Below are 18,643 nucleotides of genomic sequence, written 5' to 3'. Positions count from 1 at the left end.
ATGATGGATAAAAGTCAATATTGATAAAAAATAATGCACATTGGAAAAAATAATCAAATTTATACATATACAGTGATGGGGTGTAAATTAGCTGTTACCTCTCAAGAAAAAGTTCTTGGAGTCATCATGGGTAGTTCTTTGAAAACATCTGCTAAATATGCAGCAGGAGTCAAAAAAAAACCTAACAGAATGTTAGGAACCATTAGGAAAGGGATAGATAACAAGAAACAAAATGTCATAATGCCACTAGATAAATCCATGGTATGCCCACATCTAGAATATTGCGTACAGTTCTGGTTACTCTGTATCCAAACAGATACATTAGAATGGCAAACAAAGTGATTAGGGGTATGGAACAGCTTCCATATCACAAATCCAAAGAAATAAGCGTAATTTACCTTCGCTTGGACAAACTTCTTGATTCTTTGCTTCAACAGGCACACTTGCACTGTCTGGACTGACCACCTCTGTCCTGTATTTTCCCTTGCCATATTGGCCATGTTTCTGCCAAGGGAATTAAGTGCATTTAAGAGCCAATTTACTGTGCTTCTATTTTCTCACATTGAATTTTTTTCTTTGATACTTTTAAGACCATGCTTTCACTACTTTTTTGTTGGGTGACTTGCATTTTTCCTAGTTCTTACTGCAGTGGCAGTTGTGCCACCAATTCCAGAGTTAGCTCAGATGTTCTCTATAAATTTTTTGCAAGTTTCTTATGTAAAATCTCAACTACAAGAGGTTCTCTTTGGTGTTCTTGACTGATATAAAAGTTACAAGACTCATTTTTTTGGTAATTGGTCTCTTATAAATCTATCTAAGGTACTTTTTGGCCCTTGTTACCATAGCATCTGAGTGCCTGACAATCTTTAGTGTATTTATCCCTACAATGCCCCTGTGAGGAAGAGAAGTAATATTATTCCCATTTTACAAATGGGGAACTGAAACCCAGCAAGACTAAAAGTTACACAAGAAATCTATGATGGAGCAGGGAATTGAACCCACGTCTTTTGAGTCCCTAGTTAGTGCCTAACTGCTGGATCATTCTTTCAGTCTGTCTTATAAAGGCGACTTCTTTGTCTGTGCTTCTACACTCCTTGGTAATACATATGTATTACTGAAATACAGTTTATCTCATACAGTTAGCCTTTATCCAAGTAGGATTAGATCACATTTTTTCTGACTCATCAACCTGTGCTCTAATAAGTAGACAGTGCTGTCTGTTGGGAGTGTCTTCCGGTGTGACCAGAAATGATTTGAGACTAATGCTCAGGATGTTTCCAATTTTAGAAAACACAAATGCTAAGCTGACGAAAACATGTGTTTGCTTTATATCAGAGCAGTTTGCTTTATATTGGAGCAGCTACTACTGTTCTTCTGCGCCAACTACGGGAACTGGTGTAAATCACAAATTAAACAGGAACCTTTGTTAATAGTATGTTTTAGTAAGAGTAATGTGAGTCTCTTTACATTGTGAGTCTTAATACAATGTGTGGCATATCTACTGTAATTCAGCTTTGTTGACTTAAAAAAGCACTGTTATTTGAATTAAATATATTATTGTTCAGCATTCTCTTTTCAAAACACAATAGCACTGATGTTTTTCAGTTGCTTACATTACTTAATAATGCCTTTGTTTGCAATGAAATTCATAGCAGCATAGCTGTTTCTGTTAAACCTATTTTAGGCTCAACTTTGTAACATTTCCTTTCCTCATGATAAAAAAAGCATCCAGATCATTTACGGTAAATATACTATAGTTAAATTTTGTTTTTAAACATTTGCTTTTAATATTTAATTTTTTTAAAGAAAATTTCATTTGACTTTTTATAATCTGGAATTGTGTTGCAAAAATTCTGTTTTTTATAGGCGGCAAGTTAGCACACCTCCTTATCTTCAGACCATATAAAAATATATTTATAAATGAATAACAAAGTACACATTTTTATTTCTTGCTGAAACAAGTTCTGCTACTTCATTTAAATTATTATCAATGTTTGTATGTTAATTTAAAATTTAAATTTTGTTATTCAATAGTTGGCATACTATTTCAGGAAATGTATAATAATTTCATTAACCAATATTTAAAATACAGTTTTTGGGAAATGTAAAAATTGCTGCTGATGGTAGGATTTAGGTAAGATTTGCAGTAAAATGCATAGAATAATGTATTTTATAATCAAAAAAGGTCTTCAAAATTAATTTGATGTCACTGATATTAACAGGTAAACCTGAAATTTCATTCCCATATGTTAGGTTAACATCTGCATTTATGGCCTAACATCTTGGAATGACATATATTATTTTGTTCTGCATATGAGAACATATGAAGATGACTTCACATTTTGTTAATTTTCTTTCATGAAACTTGTTAATAGCATACGTTAGCGATTGCTTACTTTTGAAGTTCTCACCATGAATTTATAATGTTTTGGAAATACAACAAGGGGTTTTTCATCTGAATATAAAAAAAATTGCTAATATGCATTTCACTGGCTATACATCTTCATTTGTCTTTTAATGTCTTCTAAACTTTAAAAAAAAATGTATCTAGTGTGAATTGAATTGTCCACCATCTTTAAAATGGTTTATTGATTGTCAGAGGAAACCCTTCTTGCTAGTCTGTCAGTAAAAAGCTGCCTACAGAGAGCAAATTTCACACAGTGTGTCATTGGCAGAGATTAGAGGCTGCAGTAGCTAAAAAAATGAATAGATTCAAGATCAATGGGGGTAGGATTAAAAAATGGTGAAATAGTAGAAGAAATATCTTTCCTAAATATGAAAGAGTGCTTCCAATGAGTCTTAGATCCCAAATGACTTAAATGACATGAATAAATAAATAAAATAGGCCGTGTATCTGGCAAGAGCAGCTATTTGAATATCTGTTATTTTGAGAAAATTACCTTATATTTTTGTGGAATTGTTTTGTTTTTGTGTTGTATTTTTACCAAAATATTTTATTTCTGCTTTGTGGTTGCTGTTGTCCATATAAAATCTTTCGCTTCCAGGCAGTGTTCAGAGTGTGACCAGGCAGGCAGCAGTGACATGGAAGCAGATATTGCCATGGAAACCTTACCAGATGGGACCAAGAGATCAAGGAGGCAGATTAAAGAACCGGTGAAATTTGTTCCACAGGATGTGCCACCAGAACCAAAGAAGATTCCAATCAGAAACACGGTAAATGACAACTTAATTGTCGTCATATAGGTCATATTCATAATTATTTAGCTTAGTATCTGTAAAATTGGGACCTTTAGAGTAGGATGAATTAGCCCTGTATTTAAATAATGACAGCCTTCTAATATAGTTGTAAAAACTGTTTTCTCTGATTATTAGATACTTAATTTTTTGTCTCAAAAATGTGATTTACTTGACTTCTGAGGAAGTACCTAAAATAATAATGCTGGTAACTGTGTACTTCAAAGAATGGTAGATCAAGCTTTCCCTTTAAACTGTAGGTTGCCAAGTCAAATAAAGTAAAATTCACCACAAGTAGGTAACAGCCAGAAATTTTTATATTTTGACAGATGTTCTCTGGCCTATGTGAAATGGTCAATTTGTGTCACCTAACCCACCACAGTTGGCACGATTTGTCATCTTGCTTGGCAGTTTCAGTGAATAGCCATAAAGAATAAATGACTTTTACCCCCTAGCAATGGTTTCTGTAAGACAATATAGAAGAAGATTACACCTTTTCTACTTCCTGTCTTGAGGGGAGACAGAGGTCTTCAGTGTCAAGGGGTGTCACTTGGGTTTATTTTATACACTTGGTTATATTTTAATTTTTTTAAAGTGAGAAACAGTCAAAGTTGCATTGTACACGTTATTTTAACTTGGTTCGTCACAGTACTTGGTAATAGAAGAAGTAGTGATACTTTGGTACTTGAGATAAGTTCTAAAGGATACTTTGCAAAAGTAATCAATTTGATATTACCTGCTATATTATTAAAAAGGTAATAAATTGATTAAAATGCGTGTGTGTGTGTGTTTATAAAAATGTGATTTTCACAGTTAGTGTAATGGATTCCTCTAACAGCCATGGCAGAGGGGATAAAAACAATAGTTTAAAAATTTTTGGTATGTCTCAAAAACACGTAATATTATATATTTATCATTTATAATTTGAACCTCTATATATTCCATTTTGCACAATTTTATTTATGCTTTAACATGCTTTAGACTGTGCTTTCTAACAATATACTTTTCAGTGCTTCTGTTCTCAACCCCCCCCCACCAAAAACAAACAAACAAAAAAGCAACCATTACTGGATGCTTTTTAATAAACAGAAATTTAGTTTTTTTTACTGGCAAAGAAAAAAACCTGTAGGTCATTTCCTTGAAAGCAGAGCTACTATTAATCATTACTGTATTCTCTTATCATTCTCCACCATACTCCGATCCTTCAAGATTTGTTTTCCTACATGTTTCTAATTAAAGGCTTTTATTGGATTTTTCATTATAATACAATACTGCATAACAGGATTAACAGAGAACTTGAGAAAATGTCCATAAATACAGTCAAAGGTATAATTTTTTTTCTTCTAGAATACAGTCCTTTGGTCTCTCACCTGTCAGGTTTGGGGCTGTTTGGTGTCTGCGACCCTTAGGTTGTGTATGCACTATGGTTCATCTCCCAAAAGCTATACAGGTCTGTCTCATCTTACACGGGGGTCCTGTTCCGCGGTTAGCGCGTAAAGCGAAAACCGCGTATAGTCAAAATTACATTGAGTTCAATGGCAGGCGGAATCTCCTGCACTACAGGTACAGTATTAAAATTGTAATTTTTCTCTCTTTTTTGTTTTTGCCGACCGCGTAAAGCTGAAATCGCGCATGTTAAATGCGTGTAAGATGCGACAGACCTGTACCCAAAATAACAAACACCCCCCCCCCCACACACACACACACATACACATACACACCCCTTATCTCAGACTAGCCATATCCATTGCTTATTACATAGCTTGACTAGTTTTTCTTAAAGCAATCTGCTTTGGAGTCCCATTATGCTTTGCTTACAAATACCACCCCTATATTGTCCAGCTAACCTTTGATGGGGTTAAGCTATGAATTCTTATGATCGTTAGAAGTTTTTATCCATACCAGAATCTTCATGTTGGGATTGTTTTTTGACCTGCAGAACCTGTTGCCAAAATTTTGAGCTCCAATCCAAGGAATGCTTCCCTTTCCTGTTCCAGCAGTTAGGAAGAACTTTAAGAATCATTCAGGACATAGGGGCTAATTCAGTTCATCGTGTAGGAATGACAAGGCCAGGATGTGAGGCCACATGAATAAACCAAAGAGCCTCTTTGCATAGGAAGAAGATAAAAGTTTCTTCAGCTTGAAGGAAAGTTCCATTTCTGACTCATATGCTCTTGAAATCATCTTATTTTTTTAAAATTTCACCCTAGTTTTGAATGCTTTAATGTGCTAAGGCTTAAAGAATCAAATAATGAAAGGACATAGGAGTAGTGGCTCCTAATCCCAGGGAGGAGTCTGAATCAGATTTTTCATTCCGCTCTCCACACTCCCTCTGGTGACTATTACAGCTGTAAATCCTGAACACCATCGTGAAAAAATTGATTATCTGAGGGGAAGATGGATTTGTGGCAAAGGCAAAAGACTAAAATTGGGAGATTTGTTTTTTGTTTCAAGCTGTGACAGATGTTTGTTAATCTTACTCTTCCTCAGTTTCCTAATCTGAAAAATGTGGCTAAACCTCATGAGGGTGAGGCTAAGTTTAATTAATGTTTGCAGAGCATTTTGAGATCCTTGGTTGTGTGTTAAAGTGCCCTAGGCAACCTTTAGTGCACACCAGCAGGGTCTACACAGACCAGTTAATGCACAACTCATTAGTACTCTTTAGAAATCATACCCTCGTAGTGTGTATTGCCACACCATGTAGACAAACCCTCAGAGTATAAAAGAAAACAGAACTTGTTTGACCTGTCCTTCCCCCCCGCAAGCTGTTGATGTCATCTTTGCCCTTCAAAGTGCAGAAATATGATCTTACAGCCTCTCCAATTTACCCAAAGTCTGTCTCTCTCACATTCCGTATTTTTCATAGTTATTTCTCTTCATGTAGAATCTAAGAAACTTTGTCACTGTTGACCTTGAATGTTTAAGAGACTGTGCTCTGTGATGCATTCAGTATCTCACACCACATGGCCAGTTTCACTATTCTGTAATCTCTTAGTTTTAAGACTTAATTGTTTCCCTTTTCCGTGCTTTTGGAGATGCTGGTAATTCAGTAGTTATTCCTCCTACTTTGATTTTGCTAATCTTCAACTTTATCTCAGAGCCCTTTCAGTACAGATTGTAATTTCTGATGCATGTCGACTCAATTCTTGGCCTCAGTGATTTGATCTTTAACTTCTATCCTGTTGGATAAACCTTGAAGAAAATCCTGTGAAGTGGAGACAGTGTCTTAAACTGAATCTGTGAACCTGTTGTGGCAAACAAATACAAACCATATATTTCCTTCTCCATACATTTTTAAAGTTGATTCACCAGATGCCTTGCCCATCTTGTGATGGTTTTGTTGATTTTATTATGTGAATAATGCTTTCTGTGGACATAGAGCTGCTGTACATCTTAAAAAAAGAATTGTCCTTGGAACAAGGAGAATCAACTCCTACTGTCCATCTTTTCTTTTTTTATTCGTGTTCACCTATTTTAACACTCCTTTGAAGAGTGACCATGCATGAGGGAGAAAAAATATCTGGTCATGATAATTGGTTTATTACATTTAATATTTATTTAGATGTTGAAGTGGAGCTGCTTCCCACTTAATTAGATATAATTGTGAAACTATTGACAAAGCATAAATAATGTACTTCATGACCTTCACACCTCTACCTTTCCCACTCCTTACAGATTATTATTTTTTTTTTTCAATTCATTAAGCTCAGTTTGAAAAATGATTGAAAAACCTCCCTTACCATGTGTGTAGCACGGAGCCTAGGACCTGGTCTACACTAGGAAATTAGGTAGGTATAACTACATTGCTCAGGGATGTGAAAAAACGACACCCTTGAATGATGCAGCTAAACCGATCTAACCCCCAGTGTAGACAGCACTAGGTCGATGGGAGAATTTTTCTCTCAGGATTACCTACGCCTACAGGAGAAGCTGATGCAGCATTTTAAGTGTAGACAAGCCCTAGGTTATGACACAAGCAGCTAGTGTGATTATAAAGGTGTTAAGCTGTGTCTCCATGAGTGTTAATGGATTTTCCATTTATGTTAAGCTAAAATCAGTCGAACTTACGCAATTGAAAAAAGTGTCTTTTTTGCCACTTAGTGAAGTCCACAAAGTAAGTTTCACATTGAAATTTATATGGCTACATTTCACTGTAATGATTTATCATAGTTAATTTCTACTGTTTACCAGCACTCATTTTAACTTTTCAGAACTAATGTTCAGCCTAATGTTTTACAAAATCAAGCAACTGCTAAAGTATGTATGTAATAATTAAAACAACATGTCAGGCAGGGGCTGGCTTTTTGTTGTGTCTTTGTACAGTGCCTAGCACAATGATGTCTTGATCCATGATTGATTGGACCCCCTAAGCATTACAGTATAAATGGTGGTGATGTTGAATTAGCTGTTACTAAGGGGAAGATGACAGTATATGTAACATAAAGAAGATAATATAAAGCACTTGTTAATTATCAACTTAAAAAAAAAACTTATTAACTGTGTGAAATAACTAATGTGCATCTGTAGGAAGGTAAAAATACAGGAATTACTATACCCGATTAGACCATTGATATCTAGAGCAGAAACCTGTCCCTGAGAGTGGCCAGTAACCAAGGCCCTACATTTTTGTTTTTATTTTGTTTAAAATTTCCCAAGAAATATACAAACTTAATAAAGGTGAAAATCAGTGCAAGAAAATTAATGTCACAGTTTTCTGGGTAAATATCAGGGTTAATATATGGAAGACAAAAGAAAAGGAACAAATAGAGAAAAATAAGACTTCTTTTGGATCCTGGTCCCTGCTCCAGAAGGAGAGATGGCAGCTTGGTAATGTGGGCGGCCAAGGTAACTGAGCTGCCATATCTCTTTCTGGAGTAGGCCCACAAGAGGTGGAGGAGGCAGTGTGAAGAAATGGCATGCTCGCCTCCTTCACCTCTTCCACTTCCAGGCCCACTTCGGGCCCATTCTGAAAGGAGAGATGGTGGTTAAGTTGATGCCCAGGTTAGTGAGCTGGGAGCAGAGAGCTGGGTCCATGGAGTTCTGGCACTCTTTCTATTTTTTTTAAGGACAGAAGCACTGATGTACACATGCACATCTGTATGTATCTTCCAATACATTGTCTTATTTTAAAGGACAGCCTTATATTTACACTTAGACTAATTCATTAACGTAAACACATCTACCTAATGTAAAGTATTGGATTTTTCTTAACTTAATCAGTATTTTCATATATTTGAGCAGTCTGAAATTCAGTAAACAAGTAAAAAACTGAATAATAGCTTTTGTAAAAGCCAGGAATTTTACAGTAAAAATGGGTAAAAAGCAACACAGGAGGGTCTTACCAGTAAAACATGCTTCACCCCATAGTAAAAAAAAAAAAAAAAAAAAAGGGTATTACGTGCCATAATAGATGTTTCATCCTGCCAATGGTTGGCTTATGCCCTGACGCATGAGGGTTATGTTATAATTTTTTTTTAAATTATGCAACCTATCTAACGTAATCGTGGATGTTAGCTTATCTACGTCTTCTTCTTTTTCTAATCTTTCTAAGCTTCTATACTCAATGATGCTTTGTACCAGTGAGTTCTGTAGGTTAATTATTGACATTTTTTTAGGAGAAAAGGTGTTTTCTTTTATCCATTTTAACTGCTACCTTTCAGTTTCTGATTCCCTTTGTTCTTGCATTATGTGAGAAGCTAAATAGGGACATTTTGTATGTTTCCTCTTATTCATCATCTCTCTAAACTGAACCATCTCATTCTTTTCAGTTTCTCCTCAAACCTTTCACCATTTTCATCCTTATATCTGGACTGAGACTATCTGAGCTTCCTAAAGCAGAAGTTAAACTGTGAATGAAGTGCTCTGTTGGCCATATTCTGGATCAGCATGTACAAAAGATAGATTCACAATCCATTACTGAACTGGTGGGAATTGTGAGCAATACACTCATCTTAGAGCAGTGGTGCCCAAACTTTTCCTGTCACGGCACCCCTTACCAGTAATGGAATCTGTCCACACCCCCACTCCTTTACTGCACAGTTGGCTCAGCAGAGGAGCTTGGGCTGAAGACCGAGCTGGGGTCAGAACTGGGGATGGGAGTGGAGTGGAACTGTGTCTGGGTCCGGGCTGGGGGCGGAGTGGAGCTGTGGCGGGGGCCAGAGCTGGGTTGGAGCCAGGCTGGGGGTGGAGTGGAGCTGTGGCTGAGGCTGGGCTGGGAGCAGAGTGTAGCTGGGGATGGAGCGGAGCTGCAGCTGGGGTCGGAGCTGGGCTGGGAGCAGAGCAGGCGGCGGAGTGGAACTGTGGCTGGGGCGGAGCGGGGCTGGGTGGTGCTCCCTCCCTCTGCCCCCTGTGGGGGCTGGCCCAGGCCCTGCTGCACTCCCCCATGAACGTTCCTCCACTCCGCCCCCAGCCCAGCTCTGCCCTGATTTCATCTAGCCCTCTAGTCCTAGGGGGGTGCACCCCACAGTTTCGGGACCAGTGGCTTAGAGTATTGGGTGTAAAGGTGGGAGGCAGAGAACGTTTAATAGCAATTCCTTTTTCAGTTAGGAAATTTATTTAGTTATTCAGAATGTATTCCAATCTAGTCAATGATGCTCAGAGTGATGATGGTTGTGGTGGGAGCAGAAATGTGCCAATACTTACAGCTCCATTTGTAAGAGACACTAAGGACATCCTTTCCACCTGGAATTGGGAATTATGAGAAGTGAAGCGGGGAGATGGAAGCAGTCAATGTTAAAGCAACGGTTTTTTATATCAGGATCATATTTCTCCCTCTTACAGTTGGTTGCCACCTTCTAATCTATTCCAATGCTGTTTAAAATGTTTGGATTTTTATTTGATAGTGCTTTTTAAAGTAATGTGTATAGACACTTGATCAGATGTAAGGAATTAGCCTGTTCAGAACCTTGATTCACATTGTCTCTATTTTCAGAATATTTTGTAGGATATTTGAATAAAGAAATTCACATGATTAAGTAGAAATGAGGAGGTAGGGAGTAAATTCTGCCATTCAGGTTGTTACTATGCAGAGGGTACAGCTTATTAAGATTTAAAATAAGATTAAAATTGACATTCCTGCATGGAATTTTTTTACCTACTAGTGTCACAAGCAACAACTGATATTACTGTAGCTAAAAACAAAGAGTTTTCCCTCCATTTTTGTCAGTTTACATTGTACATTTTGACAGTTGTTTCACTGTTCCCCTTGCATAATCAGACATTTTGGCTTGCTGTCAGCATGAGTCTACCACACAGGAGTGGGGACAGAAAAATACAGGAACGTTTGATGTTAAAACCACAGAAGATGATGGGGACCTAGGGGCAGGTGCAGTGCTCGAAACTACTTGTAAGTCATCTTGAAGCCTAATCCTGCAAACGCATGTATGAGTAACCATTGAGCTCAACAGAATTTCTCAGTACCCTGATTCAGGAGAGCCTCCCTATTCAGGAAGAGCACGTAAGCATATGCTTAACAGCCTGCTTGAATAAGGATAATTTAAGCACATATTTCAATTCTTTCCTGAATCAGGGTCAGAATAAGTAAAGGAGTATAAGTGTTCAGCAGATCAGCCCTCAGTTTGCAAACTGCTGTGGAAAGGACTGTATGTGAACAAAGAAATTAACTTATTGCTGATGCTTCCACAATTCAAATAATTTTAAAAACCCTTTAAATTAACGCTGTTTAGAATTTTATAAAGTTGATTCACATTATAAAACTAAGAAATGGAAAATATAATCTCCACAAACCACATGTGATCTCTACATTTAGTTGCACCTAATGTTAATCTCCATTAGAAAAAACAATAATCTAAACTAAAGTTTATGTATTGCTGAACAATTTAAATGGAAAACGTATGAGAACTGATGATGTATTTTCCCTAGCCATATTTAGTGATCCGCATATTCTTGTAACACATATACATCTCAGAATTTTTGCACAGGGAACTTTAGAAATATTTACTATATAATTCTGTATATTTTGTTTATAGAAATCTGTATGAAGACATATGATTAGTGTTTTACAGTCTTCTTATATAAATTAAATGGACTGGATCCTAATTATCTAGCTTAACTGCATATGCTCTTGTTATTGAGATCATTTATTAATGAGATGTCACCCAATTTGAAAAAACAAAACAAAACAAAAACTTTAAATGTCAAGTTGCTTTGCTCTCCTCAAATGAAAAAAAGCAAATAAGATGATGTTCAATTTTTTTTTTCTGAGCCAATTGGTCTGTCTCACTAATCTAGGTTATTGTCAGACTGTAGACAGTCTGTTCAGTAAAATAATTGCATTAAAATCTGGTCTGACTTTACTGGGGAATAAACTTTCTTAAATATAACCTGTTTGCATAATCTGAATAGCAGTAAAGTGTATTAGTGAATTAAGGTTAGATGTAATAATCACTTTCCTTTAGAATCTCACAAAATATTATTTGCCTACCATATATGATAATTATCTGGAAGTGTAAAGGTTGGAAGGAAAAAAGCTTTGTTTACTTAAAGTAATACAATCTTCTAAAACAGTGACTTTACGTGATGGGACTCAGGACTTCTGGAGATTTCTAGAGAAAATCCACATGTAGGAAGTGGCTTCTTTGTCAGTATACCTCTTAATGTTGTTCAGGAATATTGTGCTGCTGGACATATTGTCCTGCAGTGAACTCTCTATGTGCAGACGCTTGCATCCACATAAAGCTCAATTTAGGTTCAGAACTTTAATCATGAACATATTTTCCAGCCAAGCACTGTTTTAATGCATTTGACTGGAAAGAAAACATCCATCCAGTATTATTATAGTGGAGGGAAAAGTGTTGTGTAACGTCATTTTGAGAAGTGATTCATTTGTTCCATGATTTAAACAAAAGTGACTGATCTTTTACCATCAAAATTATATTGCACTAACTACACAATTATATACAAATTGTGTAATTCCATTGCATAAAATTCCAGTGAAAAGATTGTATATTTTTTTATAAAGTAAATTATTTTTATTTGTTGGAGTGTTGCTGTGTGTATTGTTCAGATCATAGAGGAGAAAAGGTCCTTGCTTCTAGAGGCTTTCACTCTAAGTAAATCAATTAAAAAAATTTCACAATCTAAGCACTTGGATTATAAGTGGTATTCATCACAGGAAGCTTTTGTGTGTATTGTTTTTAATTTACAAATACATACTATTTCTTAGGGTGAATTAATATTGTTCATTTTTGTTCAGAGTATGGAAGAAAGATGGTAGCGGAGAGAATGGTTTTCTATTCGGGTTTACTAAGATAAACATGATTGTTATCTTGACTCTAGTTGTATTTAACGGAAGCATTTCTACCCAAATTCTTTCCACTTACCCATTGTGTGATTTAATTATGAGATGTCATAGATATTATTTCTGAATAGATGATGACTAGAGAAGAGACCACTAAAATAAAGCTCATTTTGAATATACGCTTCAGTGTTCCATGAAGCATTATAACAAATAATTATAAAACATTCTAATCTGTATTTGTCAATTCTGTGTGATAAAACAAAAAATCTGGCCTTCTCAAACTATTCAGAATAATTGGTCGTTTAAGATGCTCATTTTGAAAAGTCCTATTTAAATTAAAGTCCTTTAGTAATAGCTCTTCCTATTTTTTTTGGACATTCTGCTTAATACTTAGCTATCCAACATTTAACAGCACAACTCCGAGCAAAATAATCAGCAATATTTCAAAACTCAAAAGCATAGAAAGAACTTCATAAAATAAAATGTTCTTATCCAGCACTGAATGTAAAATTATGTAAATGATCCTACAATATGTTATTAATAAAAAGGTAACTATAAAATCATGGAAATGTAGGACTAGAAGGGACCTTGATAGGTCATCTAGATAGTCGCCTGTAGTGAGGCAGGGCTAAGTATTATTTAGAGACAGTCTCTGACATGACTCCAAGGAGAAACTGCTGAGCTTCAGTTCATTTGCAAATTTGACACCATCAGATCAGGATTAAACAAAGACTGTGAATGGCTAGCCAACTACAAAAGCAGTTTCTCCTCCCTTGGTGTTCACATCTCAACGGCTAGCAGAGTACCTCACCCTCCCTGATTGAACTAACCTCGTTATGTCCAGACTGATTCTTGCCTGCATATTTATACCTGCCTCTGGAAATTTCCATTACATGCGTCTGACGAAGTGGGTATTCACCCACGAAAGCTTATGCTCCAATACATCTGTTAGTCTTAAAGATGCCACAGGACTCTCTGTTGCTTTTTACAGATCCAGACTAACAAGGCTACCCCTCTGATCTCTGACATGTGTTTGTCAAACCTGTCCTTAAAAATCTCAAGTGACAGAGATTCCACACCTCCCTTTGTAATTTGTTCCAGTGCTTAGCTACCCTTATAGTTAGTGAGTTTTTCCTAACGTCTAACCTAAATCTTCCTTGCTGCAATTTAAGCCTATTACTTCTTGTCCTATTCTTACTGGATAAGGAGAACAATTTATCACTCTCCTATTTATAACAATCTTTTACGTACTTGAAGACTGCATTATTTCCCCAACAGATATCTGGGTAGTTGAAATCCCCCATCACCACCATGTCCTGTGCTTTGGATGATTTTTGTTAGTTATTTTAAAAAAAAAAGCCTCATCCACCTATTCTTCCTTGTTAGGTGGTCTGTCATAGACCTATGACATCATCCTTACTTTTTACCCTTTTTATTTTTACCCAGAGACTTTCAACAGGTCTGCCTCATATGTCAGCCAATCCGGTAACTGAGTGAGCCTGTACTGCTTTGTAGATACCAGACTTCAGTTTGGCCTGAGCTTTTGCTACACTAGGCTGAGGGGGAGGGCATGTTAAGATGAAGGAGATATGGCTCTTTTGCAGTGCTTTATGATAGCAGAATGTATTAAAAGGGGATAAAATGGTGATCTTTAAATAGGTGTAAGTGTATAGAATACATTAAATGAAAAATCATTAATCTGCTGTGGCAAACTTCCATAAATAGGCTATTCACTTACCAGTTACTGGAAACCACTTTTCTCTTCCAGTTTTAATTTTCCTCTTTCTGCCTCTGTTTTTCGAGAACTGGAATTTTTTGAGAGGATTCCTTGTTTCAAAAATTCCTGGTAGCCTTCAGTAAGACGTAAAAACCTGTTTTCTCAGAATTCCCACCTTCTTTATATGCAAATATTTGTTACCATCTTGATTGCTATAAGTATCTAAATTTGACAGTGTAGGGCAAAGTGTTAATCCTATAAATTAATAAAATCCCATTTGGACATTGCTGAAAAGTTGACTTCTTATACTGTGCACGCAAATCAAGGAACTCCAAAAAGTGTCACTAGAGTTTCAAAAATGACAAACCCGAGGTATTAGAATCCTCTGGCATAGTTTCACCAAAGAAAAAGTTACTAAAAATTGTATAACAAACTTCTGGCAAACAAAAACATTTTGTAATTAACTCTTTAAATTGAATTTCTATGATAAATATGTTGCATGTTTACTGTTGTATTAGAAACAGTAACACGTGTAATGCACTAAATACACTGGTTATAAACAAATTCACACAGATAGTACTGCTCTGTAATGGCACAGTGACAGAAGTATTGCAAAATTCACTGCTACATAAAGCCAAAATTCTCAAGAGAATGACAACCAAACAAATCCTGGGGGGCTGTAATTCTCTGTAATTATGCTTGTTTTTCTTTTTAATCATTTTTTGATTTACTGGCATTTCTTTTTGTTTGGCACTTCCCTTTTTATTACTGCCTATTTTCTGGAAAATGAAATAATAATTTTGGAGAAATATATTGGGTAGTTCTGAATTATACATGGTTATATATGTTTTGATCAACAGCAAAGTGGCAGACATTTTATATGTATTGAGCAAGTGTGCCACCTAGTGTCTGCATTGATTTTTTGCCTTCAGTCAAAATATTTTCATTCCCGTGTGATACCATCTGTAGAATACCTATTTTCCATTTTTAAACAGAATTAAATCAAAGATAATTTTTCTCTTAACTAGGGCTTTTAAGTTGGTCTCATGATTATAACTATTTCCCAGTGACAATATGCAATTACAGAATTGAACACATATTAAGGAATCTCTGGAATTATTAGTGAAGAATTGCCATATTAGTGCTAAAATGTGAAGCAAAGCACGCCAGATTCAAGCTTAACGGGAAAAGGCATACCACTTATGTTCGCTGCACAGTGTCTTCTTGATTGTATTTACTCTAATCTTGAGCCCTTTCTTGGAAACTGAGGTTATTCTTCTCCATGGTCTCCTAATAAAAACCCTCCAATAAAAATGTTGCTAAAATTATTGGACTTTGTAATGTTAACCATTCTTCTATATGAAAGTGAACTCTTGGACCAGCTTAAACAACTGAGTAAACCCCCGAAGCAAAACCATACACCTGTAGTTTTGCAAACCAATACTGTTTGCACACAGGAATACAAGCAACGATATCTACAGAGTAGTACTGCCTGGATTTCCACTGCTAATCACCAGACAGAAAAGAATACATAGCTTGTGGTGCCATCTCAATCAAATCAGCATACTTGCCAAGCACCAGAGAATCAAAAATTGAAAAATACATCAAGATGCAAAACCAGAACTCAGGGCCAGAGAAAGGGCCCAGGGCTCCAACCCCATGGCCTTGTCCCTGTTCCCTTCCAGCTCAGCATGGTAGGGGCAGCCATGCAGCAGGGGGCAACCTTCTTCCCCCCAGCAGTGGCAGCACAGCCCCCTTTACCTTGTGGGCACAAAATGTGTCAGCAGAGGTCCTCCCTTCCCCCTCTTGAGGTCGGGGATGGCAGCAGTAGGCCCATTATTTTAGACACCATAAATGACTAATTCTTGGAGTAGCTAGTCCTGGAACGCACAAGGGGAGAGGCAATTCTTCATCTAGTCCAAAGCGCAGAGCCGAGGATCTGATCCAAGAGGTAAATATAGCTGAAACCGCTTGATGATAGCGACCATAATGTAATTAAATTTCACATCACTGCAGAAAGGGAAACACCAAAGAAATGCGCCCCTGATGCATTTAACTTCAAAAAGGGGTAGTATACAAAAATAAGGAAGCTAGTTAAATGGAAGTTAAAAGGAACAGTCTTAAAACAACTGTAAAATGCCTACAAGCTGCATGGAAACTCTTTAAAAACACCATAATACAGGCTCAAACTAAATGTATACTCCAAATTAAAACAAACAAACAAACAGTAAGAGGACCAAATAAATGCACCATGGCTAAACACCAAAGTAAAAGAGGCGGGTAGAAGCAAAAAGGCATCCTTAAAAAATTGGAAGTCAAATCCTTATGCGGAAAATAGGAGCATAATCTCTGGCAAGTCAAGTGTAAAAGTATAATTAAATAGGCCAAAGAAGACTTTAAAGCGCAACTAATGAAACAGAAACTAACAGCAAAATTGTTCTTAAGTACATCAGAAGCAGGAAACCTTCCAAACAATCAGTGGAGCCACTGAACAATCGAGGTGTTAAAGGAGCACTCAAAGAAAGGCCACTGTGGTGAAGCTAAATGAAATCTTTGCTTCTGTCTTCACTGCAGAGGATGTGAGGGCCATTCCCATACCTGAGCCATTCTCTCTGACAAATTAGAGGAACTGTCCCAGATTGAGATGTCAGTAGAGGAGGTTTTGGAACAAATTGATAGATTAAACAGTAATATGTCACCATACTAACTGTGTTATATAACCTATTGCTTTAATCAGCCTCTGTATTACCAGCTGACTGGCAGATAGCTAATGTCACACCCATTTTTAAAAAAGGCTCCAGAGGTGATCCTGCCAATTACAGGCTGGAAGCCTAACTTCAGTACCAGGCAAATTGGTTGAAACTATAGTAAAGAATGGAATTATCAGACACATAGATGAACCTCATATGTTGGAAGAATCAACACGATTTTTGTAAAGGGAACACGTCTCATCAATATATTAGAATTCTTTGAAGATGTCAAGAAACATGTGGACTAGGGTGATCCAGTGGATACAGTGTACTTGGACTTTTAGAAAATATTTGATGACTCTCATCAAAAGCTCTTAAGCAGAGTAAGCAGTCATGCGATAAGAAGGAAGGTGCTCTCATCAAACAGTAACTGGTTAAAAGACAGAAAACAAAGGATAGGAATAAATGGTCAACATTTACAAGAGAGAGAGAGGTAAATAGTGGGCTCCTCCCAAGAATTTGTACTAGGACCAGTGCTGTTCAACGTATTCATAAATGATCTGGAAAAGAAGTAAAGAGTGAGGTGGCAAAGTTTGCAGACGATACAAAATTACTCGATAGTTAAGTCTAAAGCTGACTGTGAAGAGTTACAAAGGGATTTCACAAAACTGGGTGACCGGGCAACAAAATGCCGATGAAAGTCAATATTGATGAATTCAAAATAAAGCACATTAGAAAAAATAATCACAATTTATACATATACAATGATGGGATGTAAATTAGTGGTTATCTCTCATGAAAGAGATCTTGGAGACATCTTGGATAGTTCTCTGAAAACATCTGCTCAATATGCAGCGGCAGTCAAAAAAGCTAACAGAATGTTGGGAACCATTAAGAAAGGGATAGATAACATGACAGAAAATATTATAAGGTCACTATATAAATCCATAGTATGCCTATCCCTTGAATACTGCATGAAGTTCTGATCATCCCATCTCAAAAAAAAAAAAGGTGAAAATTGGAAAAGGTACAGAGAAGGGCAAGAAAAATGATTAGGAGTATGGAACAGCTTCCATCTGAGGAGAGATTAGAAAGACTGGGACTGTTTAGCTTCTAAAAGAGATGTCTAAGAGGGGAGGAGGTATGATAGAAGTATATAAAATCATGAATGATGTGGAGAAAGTAAAGAGGGAAGTGTTATTTAGCCCCGTCACATGACACAATAACCAGGGGTTGTGGATTAATTTAATAGGCAGCAGGTTTAAAACAAACAAAAGGAAGTACTTCTTCACCCAATGCTGTCAGCCTGTGGAACTCATTGCCAGGGGATGTTGTGATGGCCAAATGTATAATTGGGTTAAAAATAAAAAGTCCATGAATGACTATTAGGCAGGATGGTTAGGGGCACAGCCCCATGCTCTGGGTGTCCCTAAGCTTCTCACTGCCACAATCTGGAAGTGGACAACAGGGGATAACTCACTCAATACTTGTCCTGTCCTGTTCATTCCCTCTGAAACATTTGGCACCTGCCACAGGATACTGGGCTAGATGGACCCTTGGTCTGACCCAGTTATTCACTTCTTATCTCAAATATTGTCATTTTATCTGTGGCAGTCTTCCTAACTCCTTAATATTTTAAATAGTATGACTAATATTTTCTCATTCCAGGAAGTGGAGCCATTTTACTCCCCTATCTCATCACCTTCTTTAGCATCCTCTCCTTTTCTAAAACCCATTCCTAAATGCCCTCCTGGATTTCAGAACTCTCCCTGGATGTGATAC

At 36.8% G+C, this 18,643-nt stretch overlaps 1 protein-coding gene across 1 annotated transcript in view; it reads left to right on the top strand.

Annotated features, from left to right (window-relative positions):
- The window catches only part of PHF14 (PHD finger protein 14), a 283,433-nt gene that overhangs the window by 89,357 nt on the left and 175,433 nt on the right, over positions 1 to 18,643 (top strand). Inside the window, exon 14 of the mRNA XM_065399294.1 lies at positions 3,006 to 3,174. Within this exon, the coding sequence (XP_065255366.1) occupies positions 3,006 to 3,174 (169 nt within the window). The remainder of the gene's footprint in view (positions 1 to 3,005; positions 3,175 to 18,643) is intronic.

Source organism: Emys orbicularis, chromosome 2, assembly GCF_028017835.1.
Source record: "Emys orbicularis isolate rEmyOrb1 chromosome 2, rEmyOrb1.hap1, whole genome shotgun sequence".
Taxonomy (NCBI): domain Eukaryota; kingdom Metazoa; phylum Chordata; order Testudines; family Emydidae; genus Emys; species Emys orbicularis.
Note: the sequence above shows the minus strand (reverse complement) of the source record. Positions and strands in the feature narration are given on the sequence as shown.